The sequence below is a fragment of the Myotis myotis genome, unplaced genomic scaffold (assembly GCF_014108235.1).
Source record: "Myotis myotis isolate mMyoMyo1 unplaced genomic scaffold, mMyoMyo1.p scaffold_m19_p_8, whole genome shotgun sequence".
Classification (NCBI taxonomy): domain Eukaryota; kingdom Metazoa; phylum Chordata; class Mammalia; order Chiroptera; family Vespertilionidae; genus Myotis; species Myotis myotis.
The window spans coordinates 45,148,757-45,167,362 of record NW_023416390.1 but is presented as its reverse complement, the minus strand read 5'-3'; the positions used below and the strand labels follow the sequence as shown (position 1 = coordinate 45,167,362).

General features: G+C 37.7%; 1 protein-coding gene across 8 annotated transcripts in view; it reads left to right on the top strand.

Annotated features, from left to right (window-relative positions):
- The window catches only part of MAP3K20 (mitogen-activated protein kinase kinase kinase 20), a 138,969-nt gene that overhangs the window by 59,887 nt on the left and 60,476 nt on the right, over positions 1 to 18,606 (top strand). For all 8 annotated transcript variants that reach the window (XM_036319961.1, XM_036319960.1, XM_036319958.1 and 5 more), the window contains 5 exons: positions 1,243 to 1,344; positions 5,420 to 5,485; positions 9,320 to 9,348; positions 9,463 to 9,600; positions 15,034 to 15,120. In XM_036319961.1, coding sequence (XP_036175854.1) covers positions 1,243 to 1,344; positions 5,420 to 5,485; positions 9,320 to 9,348; positions 9,463 to 9,600; positions 15,034 to 15,120 — 422 coding nt within the window. The remainder of the gene's footprint in view (positions 1 to 1,242; positions 1,345 to 5,419; positions 5,486 to 9,319; positions 9,349 to 9,462; positions 9,601 to 15,033; positions 15,121 to 18,606) is intronic.

The window sequence follows — 18,606 nt, the reverse complement described above, 5'->3', positions numbered from 1 at the left end:
ATGTACAAGGGAATGACAATATGATTAATGACTGACTTCTCATCTACAACAATAGAGGCCAAAGGGGAGTAAACATTTAAAGTGCTAAAAGAAAAAAAATGTATCCATAAAAATTATGTTTTGAAAATGAAATCAAAATAAAGACATTCTTGGATAAAGAATGAAAGAATCTATTGCTAGCAATCCTGCCTTACAAGAAAAGTTAAACTTACTATATGACCCAGAATTCCATTGCTAGGAATCTATCCAAGAGAAATGAAAATATATTTCCACACAAATACATTTATGAAAATTTTCATAGCAGCATTATTCATAATAGCCAAAAGCTGGGAACAATCCAAATACCTCTCAAGTGGTAATGAATAAACCAAATGTAAATCCATACAATGGAATATTATTCAGCAATAAAAAGGAATAAAGTGCTGATATGTGCTACAGTATGAATGAACTTTGTAAACATTATGTGAAGAGAAAGAACACAGAGAAAGACACAAAGACCTTATAGTGTAGATTCCATTATATGAAATATCTAGAAAAGGCACAGAGAAAGCAGAAAATAGATAATGAGAGTGGTAAATAACTGTAAATGGACAGAGGGAACAGTTTAGGATGATGGAAAGGTTCTAAAAGTTGGATTGTGGTTGTGATTGCTCAACTATATAAATTTACTAAAAATCATCAAATTGTACTTAGAGTGAGTGGATTTTATGGTATGTAATTTACACCTCAAAGCCATTTTTAAAGGCATTATCTCACTTTCTTGGCCATTTGTGCTAAATTTTAAGGGCTGTTCTAAATTCTGGTGCTGTAAGGTTGATTTATTTACATTGTCATATAAACTCTGACTTGTGTTTAGTCTTATCTATCTTATAAGGATAACCATTTTAAAAGACATACCTATTTACATGTCTGCCTTTGCTTCCAGTACATTCTTCCAATACACTTTTGTGTTTCTGAGTTCCATTTAAGTGACTTTTGATTTTGTCCTTGGCTGAAGATTATTCATTCTGGTAGTGCTTGTCTTGGACAGTTTTCTTTCCAGGATAAGACTAACTTTTAGAAACCACTTTTAGAAAAGTATATTTTTATACTTTTAGAAAACACTTTTAGAAAAGTATATTTTTATATACTTTTGATGTCTTTTGTTAAGTTTTTAATACATCTCCCCAATGAAAAGATCAAGGTTTATTTGTGAGATGCCCCTTATTTTTAATTAAATGCTTATCTTTCCATTAAAAATAGAATATGCTTCCCTGGGATCACTGTATGATTACATTAACAGCAACAGAAGTGAAGAGATGGACATGGAACACATTATGACCTGGGCCACCGATGTAGCCAAAGGTAATACTAATCCTTCGTGAATTCTTGCAGAATTGGTGGATGTCCCATCCTGACATGGCGACTTAAATCGGAAGATTTGTATTTCTATGTCTTTTATAAGTTCTTTTTTTAGACCAAAAGTAGCAAGAATTCTGCAACTTACTGTATAGATATTTTAAGTCATTGCCTTTCCACTCACGCATTCCTTTTCTCTCTTTCCATCTTTTACTTTATTTCTTTCCCTAAAGCCAAGTCCCCACAAAATCAGTGTCTCCAGAACAGCCATTTTGACTACATTTTTTACCAATGTAATCGATGAGCTTGCTTGACACATTAAGTGGAAAGATCATAATCCTATTATTGTTCTGCAAGTAGAGACTTAGACTCAGTATCCAGAAAACATGATTTATTATAGGATTAGTTCTACTCATTTTGTATACATAGTAATACACTAAAAATAGTAACCACTTGCAAAAAAATTGTGATTTGTGCTGCCATGTACAAGCAATTCAGATTTTATTTTATATTTAATGTAAACTTGGAAGTCACCCTTGGAAATTATATATTTTTAATGCACAAAATCCCTAAACAAGGTGCCCAGTTCTTTTTCCCTCATAAATTCTTGCATACACTAATGCTTTCTGAAGCAATTTAAATTCCATTTATTTTTATCTTTTTTTTCCATTTTCCCAACTGAACATTTCTGAGTTTTATTTATAACTGTCAAAGTTGCTTTGGAAACAACATAATCTAAATAATGAACACTGATAGTTATATTTGTATTCTAGCAACCTCTAGAAAGCCTGTTACTCGGGCAATTAACTCCTTTGAGTTTTGTTACTCCAGATTCTATAAGCTGGGAAGTCATACAGTGACTTCCAAAAGTAATAATAGTCTTTCCTTTGGGGAAATATCTTGTCTGTTTTAAGTTTCATCACCACCTGCCAAATTCTTCAAATAAAGAAAGTGGGGGGGAAATTTTAAGTTTCGTGCTAAATGCTGCTGCTAAATGATATTTCATTATATTATAATAACAGTAAGCTTTATGCTTAGGATGGTGTACTTAAGACTTTGGCTGTGTTAATTAACTTAATTGTGTATTCATGCATCAGGCATCTCAGATCAGCCTTAAAATTTCACATTCTTCAAGACATTTTCATGTAACATCACAGTCACTTCTCTGCATGTCAGTAGTACACAGGGACCACCTGTTTGTAAGCAGGGTTATTTATTACTGGGAACTGCCTGAAGCACTGTGGAAATACACTGACATGAATGTAAGTACATATACAAGCAGTCCTTGACTTAAAGCACTTCACCTTACAGACATTTGCATTTAGGGGTAAGCTCAGCCTATAACACCTATATTATTACTTAATGGCACTTAGGATGGACAGACAGCCAATAAACCAGCTGACATCAGTCACTCTGGTTCCTGCTGTGCACACTGTATTTAAGCTTGCTTGGCCCCCAGCCTGTAAACCTCGTCCCTCCTGGCCCCTTCCCCTGCATAGTCCCTGACTGAGGGGTGGTCCCTCGGCTCCAGATCACCTGTCATTCCTGGGGTTTCTCAAGACCGCCGGCACTCTACGTCAGGGGACAAAGAGGAGAAGAAACAGGACTAAGTAGCAAACTGGAACCGAAGGCAAAGAACAGGGATGTAGAGAACGGGAGTGGATCATGGGACAATGTCCAAAACTACAAAGTAATAAGATCACGTTTTCGTGGCCGGTGAATTGATGCAAAAGGCAAGTTCTAATGTGCTTGGCCAACGCCAGTAGAGTGAGGCAGAGAAGATACTTGTTTGTTTACAGTTACAAGTCATACTTCCTATTTAAGATGGGCTATAAAAGGAAGAAGACGTCAGTGCTATTGGAATGACTTCAAAGCTCTCCGATAAAGCTATATGTAGAAGTTGGAGATTAAATAGGAAGGCTTGATTTTCATTTATTCTGTTACAAATTCAGCTTGTCAAATTTCAGTTTGACCAAGATTAAAGGCACTATAGTAACAAGATGCTGAGAAATCAAAGAATGAATAATTCATTTTAAGGAAGAGTTGGTTCATGCATTTTGACATAGGCACTGCAGCATCACTACAGAGAGAATGCCTCTCAAAACCAAAGAGATTCTCTTCTTTTGGGATGGAAAGAGGGGTGGAGAGAGGAGTGGAGGAGGGCAAGCCAGCAAGTATATCTGAAACTTTTGCAAGTCAATGAGCATTGTGTAAGAGAACAATTAAAGCAGATAAACCTACATCCAGACTCAAAATGGTCATCATTGATTCCAGATCTCTCCCAAATGATACCAGTCAAATATTTTTTAGGAAACCCTGGATCTTAAAAACCAATGAAGGTATTTTCAGCCTTCTTAATTGTTTACAATAAAAATAAGGCAGAATTACAGATGGCACTGTAAAAACAAATTAAATAGAATTTTATATGATTGTGATTACTACCATGTTTATGAACACTGAATATTCTGTAAGTGTGTGCTGTGTATTATACACAATAATTTATGCTACTTCTTTTCATAATATCTGCCATGAGGAGAAAAGTGCCAATATTTAAAGCTTTTGTACTTGAGTGTTGTTTTTGAAATCCTTACTTGTCACAAGTGTAGAAACTGTCTAGCTGTATTTCTAATAGTAATTAAACCAGTTCTACCTGAAAACAGTAATTCAGGAATTTGATTCTTAAAGCAAGAGAGAGAGAACTATGAAATGCAGTCATAAAAATTACTGAAAGTTACCCAAGTTGTAGCTATTGAATTTTCACAGTTTGTAGTATGCAGAACTTATTAGATTTCCTTTATTCCAATTACATTGTGTTTAGCATCATTTAAATTAGTACTACTTTTTTGTTAAGTTGACTCTTTTCAGGAATATCTTTATATGGCAGGTGTTTAAATTCTCTTATATTCTTTGTTCTTTCATAATTCTTCAATATGTAATAATCAGATTAGTAGAAATATGATAGATTATTTTTACAATTAACCTTTATAAAATTGAACTTCTCTGTGTACTTAAAAAAGAACCAAAATCTATTATGTTTAACGGATAATTTATTTCAAAAAGGAGCCTGTCTGATTTGGAAAGGGGAGGGGCTGTTTCTTCTATTACTTAGAAAAGACAGAGTGAGAAATAAAAAGAGCGGAAATTTTCCGTAGAAAATGTTCTTTATCTTTATTCTAATGGGGTAGACAATACATAAGTACAAAAAAAGAGTCAAATACTACTAAAGGGGTAAGTGTGAAATATGTTTTTCAAAGTATAATTTTTATTCAAAATAATAAAACTCTATTTAATTTCTGTGGATCCAATTTACTGAAGTAACTTGATTTATATTCTAAACATGTTGAAGAAAAATTTGGAGTCCCTATAAATATAGATTATCTCAAAGATTTATTCTTGTAAGAAGGATAAAATATTTTGTAACTACTATAAGATTTTTTCCTATCTGAGGATCATAAAATCCTTTAGCAATCACAGCTAAGGAATCTAGCCAGTTCTCTCTCTCCCTCTCTCTCTCTCTCTCTCTCTCTCTCTCTCTCTCTCTCTCTCTCTCACACACACACACACACACACACACACACACACACAGCGCCCCACCTCCCCTCCCAGGGTCTCACTGGAATGAGCATTGGGAAAATAAGCCAAGCTGCAACTAACTGGGTGACTGGAGACATCCAAACGAAAACAGAACACCTCGGTCAGAACTTACCGATTTAGAAGGCAGTGGTAGTGGAATACCTTAGTCATTGGAACAATTCTTCCAGTTGTAACTGTGCTATTTTCGTGCAGACTCCAGAAAATAAGGTGTCCTTATTAGGTCTTGTAAGAAGCTAGCTTTACCCACAATCAAATTCCAACTTCCAAGAGATCAAAGCACATATGTCTTCCTTAGCATATGAATTTTCCTTACGTAGACACATCTTGTCTCTATTTTATCAGGCCTCATGTAGACACGTCTTCCCTCTATTTTATTGAATCCTTTGCAAAATGTGAATGTTACTGCTGATGTTTAAAATAGAAAGGTAATATTGATACAGAGTTGAAAACCAGTATTAATGGGCCTTTCTTCCCTCTGCATAAAAAGGAATGCACTATTTACATATGGAAGCTCCTGTCAAGGTGATTCACAGAGATCTCAAATCAAGAAACGGTAAATGTTTTTATTTTACCTATTTTATTTCAAAATACGTGCACTTATGTATAAAAATAAGCATCATACTTTTCATATCTTTTTCAACCTGCTGCTTTGACTAACCACTGATACCATGAAAATCTTTCCACTCTTAATAAATATCAAGCTTCTCCATGTTATTTGAAGAGGCTGCATAGTGTCTCACTGTATGAATAGTGCACTGTACGAGTAGATATGTGGGTTGTTTACATTGTTTTCTATGACAAAAAATGTTGAGCTTAATACTTTTCATCAAAATTTTTCAACACATTCTTAATTATTTTTTTAGAATCTTTTTCTGAAAGAGCAATTGCTGAATCAAAGCTCAAAGTCGTGTATTTCTAGTCTCCTATTTTTAGACGGTTCTCTGTACTAGTGGTTTTGAGTTTTGTCCTTGTTGCTTCTGAATTATTTGGTGTAAATCTTTTATGGCAGTCATGTTACCTGGAGTGGTGCCCAAAAGTGATCAGCACAGTTAGGAGTTTAGAAATTAAAGCCTTACTCTTTCTTTCTTCTCTCCTTCAGAACTTTCTAAAGTTTACGTATGGTCCTGTAATATGGAGAGAGAGCGTTTTAAAATGACTTGCAGGGTCAGACGTAAGTTACCTTCAAGTAGGAGTGGAACAGAATGCTTCTTCCATCACGTCACTTGAAAGTTAATGGAAAAAGGCAGTGGGATTATGTGGCTAGCCAGCACTAGCTGAAGTAGACATCAGAGTTTGCTACTTATAAAAAGCACCTTGCTATCAATTCAATTACATGCTTTAATTGAATCATTTACATGCTTTCTACGTGATTCTTCTAAGTAAGGAGGAAGAGAACTATTTATTTTTAGGAAAATTTTAAATCACTGCAGTTAAAATGGGTGTATACTAATAGTGCCATCCTTAGAATGGGTAGTTATGGTAAGTGGAGGGAGAAGAGAAGGGAATTGACCAGCTACCCTTGCTCCTATTCCAGGACTGTGAGGCTCTGGGGGTGGAGAAAGGGATGTTGTTGGCAACTGCCACTCATCAGGCTGTCCCACCAGGTTGGCCCTGCCAATCGACTGTGGCTCATTGTTTTGCCCTTCTTCTAGGTTATCACTTATCCTTTGGCTTTTCTTAGACCTAAACTTCAGGCGTTAAACACTTTTGATATATAGTTGGCTAACAGGAAGTCATTAAAAATAATCTAGAATCTTGAAGGAGCTATTAGAGTTTTATGACTTTAAAATTTTTAGTTCTTAGAATTTCTCTCTAAGCAAGTTATTTGATTTCTCTCTTTTTAATCTGCTTTAGCTCTATATCCTGAATATCTCATGAGAAGAGAATGATTAAATTATGGGTGTGTTTTTTCATGCTGTCACAATGAAAACTAAATAACAATGGAGAATGTCCCCATTTCTTAAAACTACAATTTGTATAGTTATTTGACGGGAAAATACATACACATTGAAACAATATAGACCTATTTTTTTTCTGGAAGAGGGAATAACAAGACTTTTATTTTCTGTATTATATGTCTTTATAATCTTAGATATTTAAAAATGAGTACTTTTAATGTAATAAGAAAAAAGTAATGGATTTTAAAATAACAATATAGTATTAACAATATTTACATTTTTATCTGAAATAGCTTATAGCTTATATATAGTATTACATTTACCCTTAGCCTATTTCTATATATTAGATCATGCAAAGATTATCCCTCCCTCCCCCCAGTCATCAAGGTCATTAGTAACAGCCAACAAGTACCTGTCATCTACCATGTTCAAGACACTGCATGGCTTACAAAAAAAATGCCAAAAACAGTTCGTTTTTCAGGGTCCTGGTCCTCTCCCTCTTTAAAAAAGTATATATATATTTTTTTATTGATTTCAGAGAGGATGCGAGAGGGAGAAATGGAAACATCAATGATGGGAGAAAATTTTTGATCGCTGCCTCCTGCATGACCCACACTGGGGATTGAACCTGCAACCTGGGCATGTGCCCTGATTGGGAATTGAACCATGACCTCCTGGTCGATGCTCAGCCACTGAGCCATGCTGGCCGGACTCCTCTCCCTCTTTATGTTTTTATTCTCTCTCTCTCTTATAAAATCTCCATATGCATATTAACATTCCCAAACAGACCCCAACTTCAAAACTATATATCTATCTGCTTATTGGATGTGGCCACATTTGATGTGACCCTAAAATGTATTTAGTGCAAAGTATTGATCTTTTCATCTTCTCTCTATCCCCTAAAAAATTATTCCTGCCTTCTCTTTCTCGGGAAGTGGCAATACCAGCTGCCTACACCAGGAATTAGATGAAAAGGAATTACAGCTTGATTCCAGAGCTCCTGTTCAACCATTATGCTCTATTGCCTCCTTATCTGATTGCATCTTTGAGTTCTTCTCCCCCAGATCCAGTTGTCCAGGCCCAGTTGGTTCTGCCTCCTACATGTTTTTGGACTTTGGTCCACATCTGCCCTTTCCCCCAGCCTCACTACAGGCATCCTCATCCCTCTCTTGGACTACACCTGGCACACACAGTGATCTCCTTGCCTCCAATTCTGTTTTCCTCCAATATACTCTCCCCTCTGCACATTTGACCACTCATTCCTTCACTAAAAAACATTCACTGGCTTTCCATTTCTCTCAGAGGCAATTCTGGAGCTGGCCCCTGTCTTCTAAAATCGCATGTCTTTTACTCTGCTAACCTTTTGTAAGGCTCTTTCTTGTGCCTAGAAAACTACTTTTCTCCCCCAGCTCTCTAGTCTCTGGTTAATCCCAATTTGTTCTTCCAGTCTTAGCATACGCATCATTTCTTCCAGGAAGCTTCCTCTGACCTCCTTACAGTTAGCTATCCCTGCTTGTTAGTTGCATGGCAATCTCTCCTCTCAGCGTGGAATTTCTCCCACTTTATTATAGACTAGAGGCCCAGTGCACGGATTCGTGCACCGGTGGGGTCCCTTGGACTGGCCTGCGGGGATTGGGTAAAACTGGCAGTCTGACATCCCCTGAGGGATCCTGGATTGTGAGAGGGTGGTTCTCTGGTGATGCACCCTAGAATTGGGCTCCCCCCTCTCTGGTTCCGGTGAGAACCACAGCTGCCAGGTCACCACAACTCAGAAGCTCCTGTGTTGAGCATCTACCCCCTGGTGGTCAGTGCGCATCATAGCTACTAGTCGAAGCGTCTGTCCTCTGATGGTCATTGCATGTCATAGCTACCACTCCGACGGTCAAGTGGTTGCTTAGGCTTTTATATATATAGTTGTGTCTTTTATTGTCTCACCCATTAGACTCTAAGCTCCATAAGAGCAGAGACAATGATAGTGTTGTTTACCTTTTTCTTCCAGAATGGAGCACATGGCTTTGCTCGGCAAATATTTGTTAAATGAATGAATGTATGAATAACTGAATGAATGAATATTGTCCCTGCCTTCAAGAAAATTACTCTTCACTTGTGAGGAAAAAAACATATATACCGTGAAGTAATAATGCTACTGACTTCCTCAATACCTTGTTGGTGGCCTAGCGGCAGAACCCAAGTAAAATTTTGGTTCTCTGGACTACTACTAATCTGTTTTTTGTTTGTTTTTTGCTGGACAGAACTACATTTGGTTTAACTAAATGTCTTAGGAGCCGTTTTAAGTACCTCATGGAATTCTTGTTTTGATTTTGTTTTCATGTCAGCTCCTTCTTTCAGAATCTTTCAAAGTGCAGTAACCACTTTAATTTTACCCATCGTGATGCCATATGAAGATAGAAATAGGACTTTATGGTTTTTCAGTTCAAGATCAACAAAGTAGATGATTGTCATAATTTTTCTTTTTTTCTTTTTTTTAGTTGTTATAGCTGCTGATGGGGTATTGAAGGTAGGACTATTTCTTTTAATTTTAAAAAATTGTGAATTTCAGAGGTGGTTGTTTATGACTGTGTTTTTTATTAGTCATGACATGGAAAGTTGATACTTATTTCTATTTTCTCAGATCTGCGATTTCGGTGCCTCTCGGTTCCATAACCATACAACACACATGTCCTTGGTTGGAACTTTCCCGTGGATGGCTCCAGAAGTTATCCAAAGTCTTCCTGTTTCTGAAACATGTGACACGTATTCCTATGGTGTGGTGAGTTCATTTCTCATTTCTTGTTGCTAAAGGAAATACAAAAGGCAAACGAACTACAGAAGTGGGATGCCACAGTTTAACTCAGTGTTAAGGCAGTGATGTTCCTTGTGGAATGCCTGGCGCAGTGTAATTACTAGAATGTTTACTTCGATCACTTTTATGCGTCTGAGCTATTTTGTCCTATGCTGAGGGGAAACCAGTGCCACTTCTAAGAGGCAACTCAGATGGAACCTAAGCTGGAGTTGGGCCTGAGGCGCCCTGTGGTGAGTGCTGCCCTGGGTCGACATGACTGTGGAGTATCTAAGTCAGTGGTAAAATGGGTTATTTGGAACAGGACTTCACTGTAGTGGAGCAGGAGCCAGTAAACTTTGTCTATAAAAAAACAAGATAGTAAATATTTTAGACTTTGAGGGCCATTCATAGTCTTTATTGCATTTTGCGTGTGTGTTGGGTGTTTTTTTAAACCCTTTATTGTTAGCACTGGTCTGCGTTCCTCAGCAGGCCACACTTTGCAGACCCCTCTGTGGAGCAAGAGGGATGGAAGATGAGCAGCATGGCTGAAGAACAGTTCAGAGTGACTCAAAAAAGACCACACTTCTCACTGCCTTCACTTGCTCATGCATATAAATATACATCCGCATAGTTGGGTGATTATAGTTTTTAAATTATTTTGCACATTTACATGAGTTAAGACTTGAGGCTCATTTTAGCACCCCACAGTCCTCATACAGGGCTTTTATTTTTACAGTGCTCCCCACATTGTGGAATTTCCTGACCTCAGAAGTTTTACGCCTGAAAGACACGGCTATGAGTTATGCATAGAGTGAGCTTTTGGTTTTAGTATTATTTCATTTACGAAAACAAACTTTACACATTGCCTTCTTTTAAAGGCTTACAGTGGCCAGGACTTTGGTGTGAAATGGGCCCGCCTGCTTTCCTTTAGCTGAAGTAGAATCTTAGTTGCAGTAGCCAAGAAAACAAATCCCTTTTCACATATAAACCATAAAAGATGCAGAGAGGTGACTTCTGTTGGCGGAGCTCAGGATTTCTTCCTATACCACTTAAAATCCCTGTCACTCATACCCATAGACCCCTCATGCTAAACCCAGTGTGAACCACCTCTCCGAAGCTGCAAATGTTCAGTCTGGTTTGTTTAAAAGCTTTCCTTGTAGTGACTGTGCAGTGCCTTTCAGTAGTCGGGCCTGGGCATTTCTCTTCGGGAATTAGGTTTCCTACTTGTTTACTGACCCTACCTTTGTTTTGTTTTGAGGGATTTAACAAATTCTTAATAAATGGTTCTGTCAAGTAATTTAACTAATTTCAGCCCATGCTTCTGAATATCAGTTTACATTAATGTTAGGGTGGTCTCTTAATGGGTGAAAACAGAAATGCCTTTTCAGTGAATCTGTTTGTTTTAAAACAGCTTCTGTTTTACTGTATTGAAGAGAGTGCTGGTTTTTCTTACCCCATAGCTATATAGGTAGAATTCCATTCAGAAAAGTGCATATATCCTAATTTAATAATAAATGGAAATTGGGATTTTATTTAATTCTGACCCCTTCCCACATGCTGTTCTAGATAAACACCATTAGTGAAAGAAAAAGTACCAGGCCTGCTTTCCAGGGCCTTTGTGTTTAAACAATCAATTAAAAAACAAAAACAAAAAAACAAACAAACAAACAATAAAGGTATTCCATGTGCGATGTAGGTGTTACCTAAAAGCAGGAGAGGACAGTGGTTAGGGAGGGGCCAGGTTGGTTTCAGAAGTTTGCAATGTATAAATTTTGAGAGTGACACCAAGCTAGGAAAGCAATGTGGTTATTTAGAATTTTCGATGTCCTTTCAAAACTAGGTGAGTAGCCAGGACTCATTTCTCAGAAGGAGCATCTCTTTGCATAAATGATCCCATAATATATTAGAACTCTGTTCTGTTCTTTGAGCCCCACACACGCAACAGCCACAGACAGATGAATAAGAACATTTTAAAAAGTTGTCCTTTTTGGAAACCCACCCCCAAGCTCCCAATATATTTTTGCTCTTTTTTTTTTTTTTAGACTTGCTGTAGGAATGTAGCCTCTAACATTATCAAAGTCCCTAGCCCTCCCCAGCTTGCTAATCCTGTTGCTTCTTAACACAGGGCAAGACTAACCGGCCCTAAAATAAATGGGCTGCGAATGCCAGGAATGGGTCTTGTGATCCTTCCTTCCAAGCTGGTACACTTTGCTAGGCAGGCAGTTGTTTCTCTCTCCATTTGAGAAGAGATTTTTCTACCCGCTTCTGATGACGGCTCTTGAAGGACCAAACCAGGAGTATTTAATAGGTTACCCACACACTCAAGGAAAGCAAACATCATTGCAGAAGCAGCCTCTGAGACCACAGGCCAGGCACTCTGAAAACAAAGCTTCCCTGATGACAATGCAGAAAGCATTGCCTTTTGAGAAGCTGCTCGGCCAAATCAGGTTTGAACATAGTGGCTGAGAGCGCGCGCGCGTCACCGCCGGTCTGGTCTGTGAGCCCAGCTCCAGCGCGGGCAGCTCAGGTAACGGCTTCCCATTATTTGTAAAAGCCAAGGCAGGAAAAGCACGCTGCCCTGGTCCAAGTTTCTCTTCTGTAAACTGAAAATAGAAAATTTCCTTGTGAGCAGTTTAAACGGGAGGACATCTCGATATAAAACAAGTTGGAAAATATGTTCGGGGTGAAAGGTCACAGTGTTTGGCCTGCATCCCCATAACTGATATTTTCAGGCAGAGTTGAATATATTTTTAGGCCTCCAGATGACTTCCTCAACAAAGATGCTTTTTTGTGTGCCAAATGTCATTGTGTTCAGTGTAGGAAAAGCTGTTGTCCTGTCTCAGACCTCCTACTCTCTGATAAATTCCTGGATCTGGCGAGTTAATTATAGGAAGTCAGGGGATGTGCTGATACTGGAATTAGACTACAGACCTCATTTGGGCTTCAGAACTGAGCGGTTAATGACGCCATCCCCGATAGGTTTACCTCCGTCAAGTGGCTCCCTCAGTAGACTAGCTCTTTAGAGACACGGAGAGGGAGGACAGTGAACTGTCTTGTTTTCCCAGAGTTAGAACTCTGAGAGAAGTATTAACTACGATCTTATTGGATCTTGGACATTTTCCAACTGCCTGCTTTGGAACCAAGAATGACATAAATCTTTTTCTGCTGTTATTCCCCAAGCTCTTGGTTCTGCATTTTCCCTTACAAAACCCAGTCTGTCTTCATGTCTGGACATGCACAATATATTGTGTGTGCGGGCCGGACTCCGACAGGGGGGTGCGAGGCTGCTCATCTGAACGTTTTGGATCTGGTGCTTTTGATTTATTGAGCCTGATTCCCATTCTCCTTAGGAATGTCAAGTCCATTAATTTACTTGTGCTTCATATCCCTTCCCCTCCCCAAACCCAACACCAGGGGAGCTGTAAATGCAACGAAGTGAGGAGCTTCATTTCCTGCTCAGCCCTCTCCATGCCCCTGCCCCTCCCCTGTGCAGGCCGTCTGTCAGGTGTGATTGCATACCTGCCTCGACCTTCCTTTGCTTACTGTCTTCCCTAGAATTGTCTCCTTCTGGGATGCCCCTTATCTTTTCCTAATCTCTTCTGTTCCTCAAATAGAATTATTCAGTAGCTCCTCAAAAGAAGTATCTTACACATTTGATTAAAAGCCCAAAGAGGCTTCATTGAATTTTTTTTTCTCCTGCGTGAGCAGCATCTGCCAATTTCCCTGATTTTCCTGCTAATTATCTTCATGTCATCCAGAATTCATTGGAAAGGTTATGGCTCAAATAACATGTATGGCTCACATAGCATCGACTGAGGAAATAGTGGACATACTAGTGGAGCTAAAGGTTTATAGGAGTTGCTGGAGTACAATATGTATCTTCAGTCTATATTCTTACTTAGAAATTTTGTTTGTTTTTAGAGCCAGAGAAATAGAAATCAAAACTGCTGAGTGTGTTTCTGCCATGGCCCCACCCCTGACATATGGCATGTCACCTTCTCCCTGTGCTTCAGCTTCTCCTTCTGTAGAGTGACACGGGGTTGAGAGTTTGACCTTCAGGGTGAGGCAGCAGGTTCCTGTTCTAGCCAAAGTTTATTTAACTTTCTTTAAGCCTTCGTTTCCTCATCTATAAAATGAGGATAATATCTCTCCAGTGGGTCAATATTAATCTTGATAACCTATCTTGTTATCTTGATAACAAAGGGTTTAACAGTTGAAAAGGGAACATAATCAATCAATCAATGATAGTGGTTGTTAGGATTATTATTGATAAAATCATAATTACTTTTCTTTTTGCACTTCACAAAGTATTGGTAGACTCAAATTTTGATTCTCATTTGTATAAATAGAGAAAGTAACTGGGTGTAAAAATCTCCATTACTTAGTGTTTAAAATGAAACCAAAATCATTGGCTGCTCTCAGCCTTCCCAGAGTCAGTTTGCTTTCTTTGGGCCCGCCAGTGCCAGTTTATTAATGATGCTGATCTCAAGGCTGCGGACAGATGGACACACACATTGATTCTCTCTCTCATACACACATATATTCTCAGTGTATATATGTACATAAAGTTTTTATTACATTTTAGAATATAGTATTAACAAATTATGTTATTACATTTTAGAATATAGTATTAACAAATTATGGATAAAAATTAATCCCTTAGACCAGTGGTCAGCAAACTGCGGCTCGCGAGCCACGTGCGGCTCTTTGGCCCCTTGAGTGTGGCTCTTCCACAAAATACCACGTGTGGGCGCACATGTACAGTGCGATTGAAACTTCGTGACCCATGCGCAGAAGTCGGTATTTTGTGGAAGAGCCACACTCAAGGGGTCAAAGAGCTGCATGTGGCTCACGAGCTGCCGTTTGCCGACCACTGCACACATTTTGAGATATTTCTCCAAAACACAAAATCTAAATGTTACAATTTTGCAAGTACCTACTATTATGGGATAAGTGGTTTAGCCAGTGACTTAGATTTGGGGCTTGATTTTTATGATGAGGCCATATTGGACCTTTAAAAATGTTTTAATTCCTAGTTATTATTTATTTTATAGTGAAATGTATCAGAGATTGAAGGTGGGAAGAGTTTTAACTAACAAAATATAAAATCTAATATATGGGTATACATGAGAATTCTAATCACTTACAAGATAAAGTTAAATCACTTAAGCCCATTGTTCTCATAAAAATTGAAGTCTGGCTCTAGATGTTCTAATTTCTAAATCAGAATTTTTTTATTTAAAAAATGTATATAATATATGGAAGGAGTCCTATGCATGAATATATACATTTTGCCCAAGTTTCTACAGATGGGATTGGTTGTGTCTGGTAATTGGATACAGTTAAGTGTTACATAAAGTTTCAGTAATATGCCAAAATATAAAGTACAAGAATAAAAATTCCATTTTCTTTTTGTTCCAGGTTCTCTGGGAGATGCTAACAAGGGAGGTCCCCTTTAAAGGTTTGGAAGGATTACAAGTAGCTTGGCTTGTAGTGGAAAAAAACGAGGTAAGACTACGATTCTCCATTCAGGTACATAGATCAGAAAACAGTATTGGGGTTTTGCAAAAGACTTTTTCATCTTCTTCAAATTGAAAGTAAGTTCACGCTTATGGAAAGATTAGCAGTAGGAGCTAACACAAAGGGTCAAAGTGATGTTATTCCTCATGAATGGACCCTTTACATCTAATTGTTGCAGCTTCACGTCGTGATGCTGTAGATCAAAAATTGTACAAGTACTGTACTAGTTTCTCAGTCTCAATTGTAAAACCTAGGGGTTTGTTCTTAGTGATGAAAGAAGCCATTGCGTCCAAGGTAGGGGAACAGTTTAACTCCATCTCCTGCGTTTAGGACATCTTTTTTACTGGCTGGGAGTTGATATATCTGTAAGAGACCTTCAGCTACTTCAACTTACCTCTCCCAGCAGGAGTCACTATAGTACAAGAAACTGTCGCTTAGATGAGAATTTCAAAAATAAAAGAAGAAAAAATAGTTTCAAAAAAGGGAAAAATTACAGTTTTGCCACCTACGTTGAGCACTACATTGAAGATGAGCTCCTCGCTGGAATTGCCGAGGCAGTGGCATAGCTGTGCGCTTCTTCATGCAGAGCCTTTCCATTTCAAAAGAACTTCAGTGGCGTAAACACCGTTTGTGCTGTGTCCCCAGCCTCGCTTTTCTTCTTCCCACAAATTGAGGCTTTCAGTTAGTTGGACCTATGAGCCTACATCAGAGAACATGGTACATTCATATCAAAGAGAGCAACTACGTTTTGAAAGGTTTAAAATTGTGACTGAAACGCACAGCCATGGAAATTTTCAGCATACGGATGAAGCATCCAGTGTCAGGGTATTATGAGAACTTAGATCATGTCATGGAAGCACGCGGTTGTCTTTGCAATGCAAAACAACTTCATTGCACAGAACTTCTTCATTTCCAAACCTGGTCTGTGCCCCCTACAAAGGGTAAGAGTGTAACCTGAGGATAAAATATTTTGCAAAAGATGAATATATATATAGAGAGAGAGTCCCCTTTTAATGTACTTTTAAAAGAATTAGATAGATCTACTCCCCATGTGAGTGCAGGGACAAACTAGATTAATCAAATAGCTGCTATTGACTAAGAGAAACCAGGTTTCCATATTTTAGATCACATAATCCAGAGTTATTAATTTGTCTTCCTGAGCCATTGAGAATGGATGAAATGTTCGTGATAACCGAACTTGCTAGGAGAGTGCTGCCAATTTAAGAAAAATTAAAAGGAGTTACGTTCAAGAATGTGTCTTACTCATTGTTTCACAGGAACTGCTCTGTTTTAATTAAATGTGGGAGTAATTCCTGGTGTGCAATTAAATCAGGCCTTGCATACAGGAGAACTGATATTTTCATGATATGAAAACCCACTTGTCCTGTTTCTTTTGCCAGTGAGATGATTAGATATTTGGTTCTGGGTTTACAAATGAGAATGAAGAAAATTATTGACCTTCTGTTGACTTTGGAGCAGAGCACTCAATATCATTTTTTCCTCTCTACCTTATTTCAAGATAAACTGTTTTTAAAGCTAACCGGACCCTCAAAATATGTATAAGGACAGAATAATTAATCTTTTAAGTAACATTTCATCTTATAGGTATAAATCTAAAGTACTTTCAAAACATTGGAGTGCCCATCAAGGAATTTTAAAGCTGGAGAGAAAAATGAATTTAGAAGGTGCCTTTGGATAGTTGACTTGAGGGTTGGGAATCATCCATAACCTTCAGAACCTCCTCAACATGTATACAAGGAGGCCAGCCCCTTCTCCCCAGGAACCCCCTAAAGTAGACTACTGTTTTATCCATGGTGTGATCTTATGATCAGCTACTAACTGAGGGATGCTGCTCAAATACCTCCCATATTGTAGTTATCACATGTAATAGTAAGTTGAAAAAACCCATATGGTGAAATAAGTTTTCTCAATTTTCTAATGAACTTCAGGAAAACTGGGCATTACAAATATATTTCTTTATCTGTCTGTTCTTACTGTGCACAATATTTATTTGTCAAAGATATGAAAATTAAGCGTAAATGTAGTTTCCATTGCCATTGAAGAAGGTGTCTTGGGTTATTGAGTTGAGGAGACAAAGCTGTGTTTTATTAAAAATAAGCCTCATGTAAATAAAGAATGGTATGTTTAAATTTCCAGGGAGATATTTAAAATGTGAACTAGTCACCCTAGAATGTACCTATATCCAAATAGTAGGGTATCTTTTCGTATTAACATTTTATTCTAAAGAAATGGTAGAGTCACAGGAAGTTGAAAAATATCAAGAATTTCTGGGTACTCTTCCCCTAGCTTCCCCCACTGGTGACATGTAGGTATAGTATCTCAAAACCTGGAAATGGACATTGATACATTACTCTTTACAAGACTGTAGACCTTATTTAGTTTCACCATTTAAGGTTGCTTTTTGCATCTATAGGAAGATCAGTACTGTCTAAAAATTATATCTGAAGGTCTTTGCTTCTAAACCCTAAATAATGAAATAAAATCTTTAAACAATAGTTTTTCATAATATTAAATCCTATTAAAACCAGATACATAAAGCACTGTTAAACTTTACAAAGCAAACAACGAACCCTTATAGAAGGCAACGAACCCTTATAGAAGACAGCATTAATAATAAATATCTTAAATGTGACAGATATGGCCCAGCCAGCTTGGCTCAGTGGTTGAGTGTTGACCTATGAACCAGGAAGTCATGGTTCAATTCCCAGTCAGGGCACATGCCCAGGTTGCAGGCTCAATCCCCAGTAGGGGGCGTGCAGGAGGCAGCCCATCAATGATTCTCTCTCATGGATGTTTCTATCTCGCTTCCTCTCTCTTCTTCTATGAAATAAATAAAAACACATATTTTTTAAAAGCCTGAATCTAGATTTAAGTGACCTTGTCAGATCATTTAAAATAATTATGTCTCCTTGTACAGTATCCCAGATAGGGCATCTAAAAAGTTTGTTAGTAAGAAAAGACAATAGAAATGATCAATATCCATATTCATTCTGTTCACATTTCAGTTCTTAGAAAAAAATGTTGAGGTAAAGTTATATTGCAAATGTTATCCTTTATGAAAAATTATTTTTCGTTACACATGAGGCACATTCAGTTGCATAATTGCAATTACTGTCTGTTTTATTAGTTGCCACCCCAACCATCTTATCTTTAAGAAAAGTAAACACCTGATTTTTCTTTTGACCTTCATCAAAAGGCCCCAGTCCGCATTACAGTTTATTACCAGTACATTGTATGCTAGTCTGTGCAGTCACTAGGCTGGAAGTTAAAAGATGTTTAGCTTAGCCTCCAACTCGGAGAGGGTTTTTAATTTTATTTTTTATTTTGTTTTATTTTGATTTTAAGATTATCTGTAATTCCAAATACAGATAGTCTGTTTTCTTGCCAAGGCAACAATTTTTCTAATTTACGCATAGCCTCTCCCCAATCCAGTCAACTCAGTTCAGTTTGAAG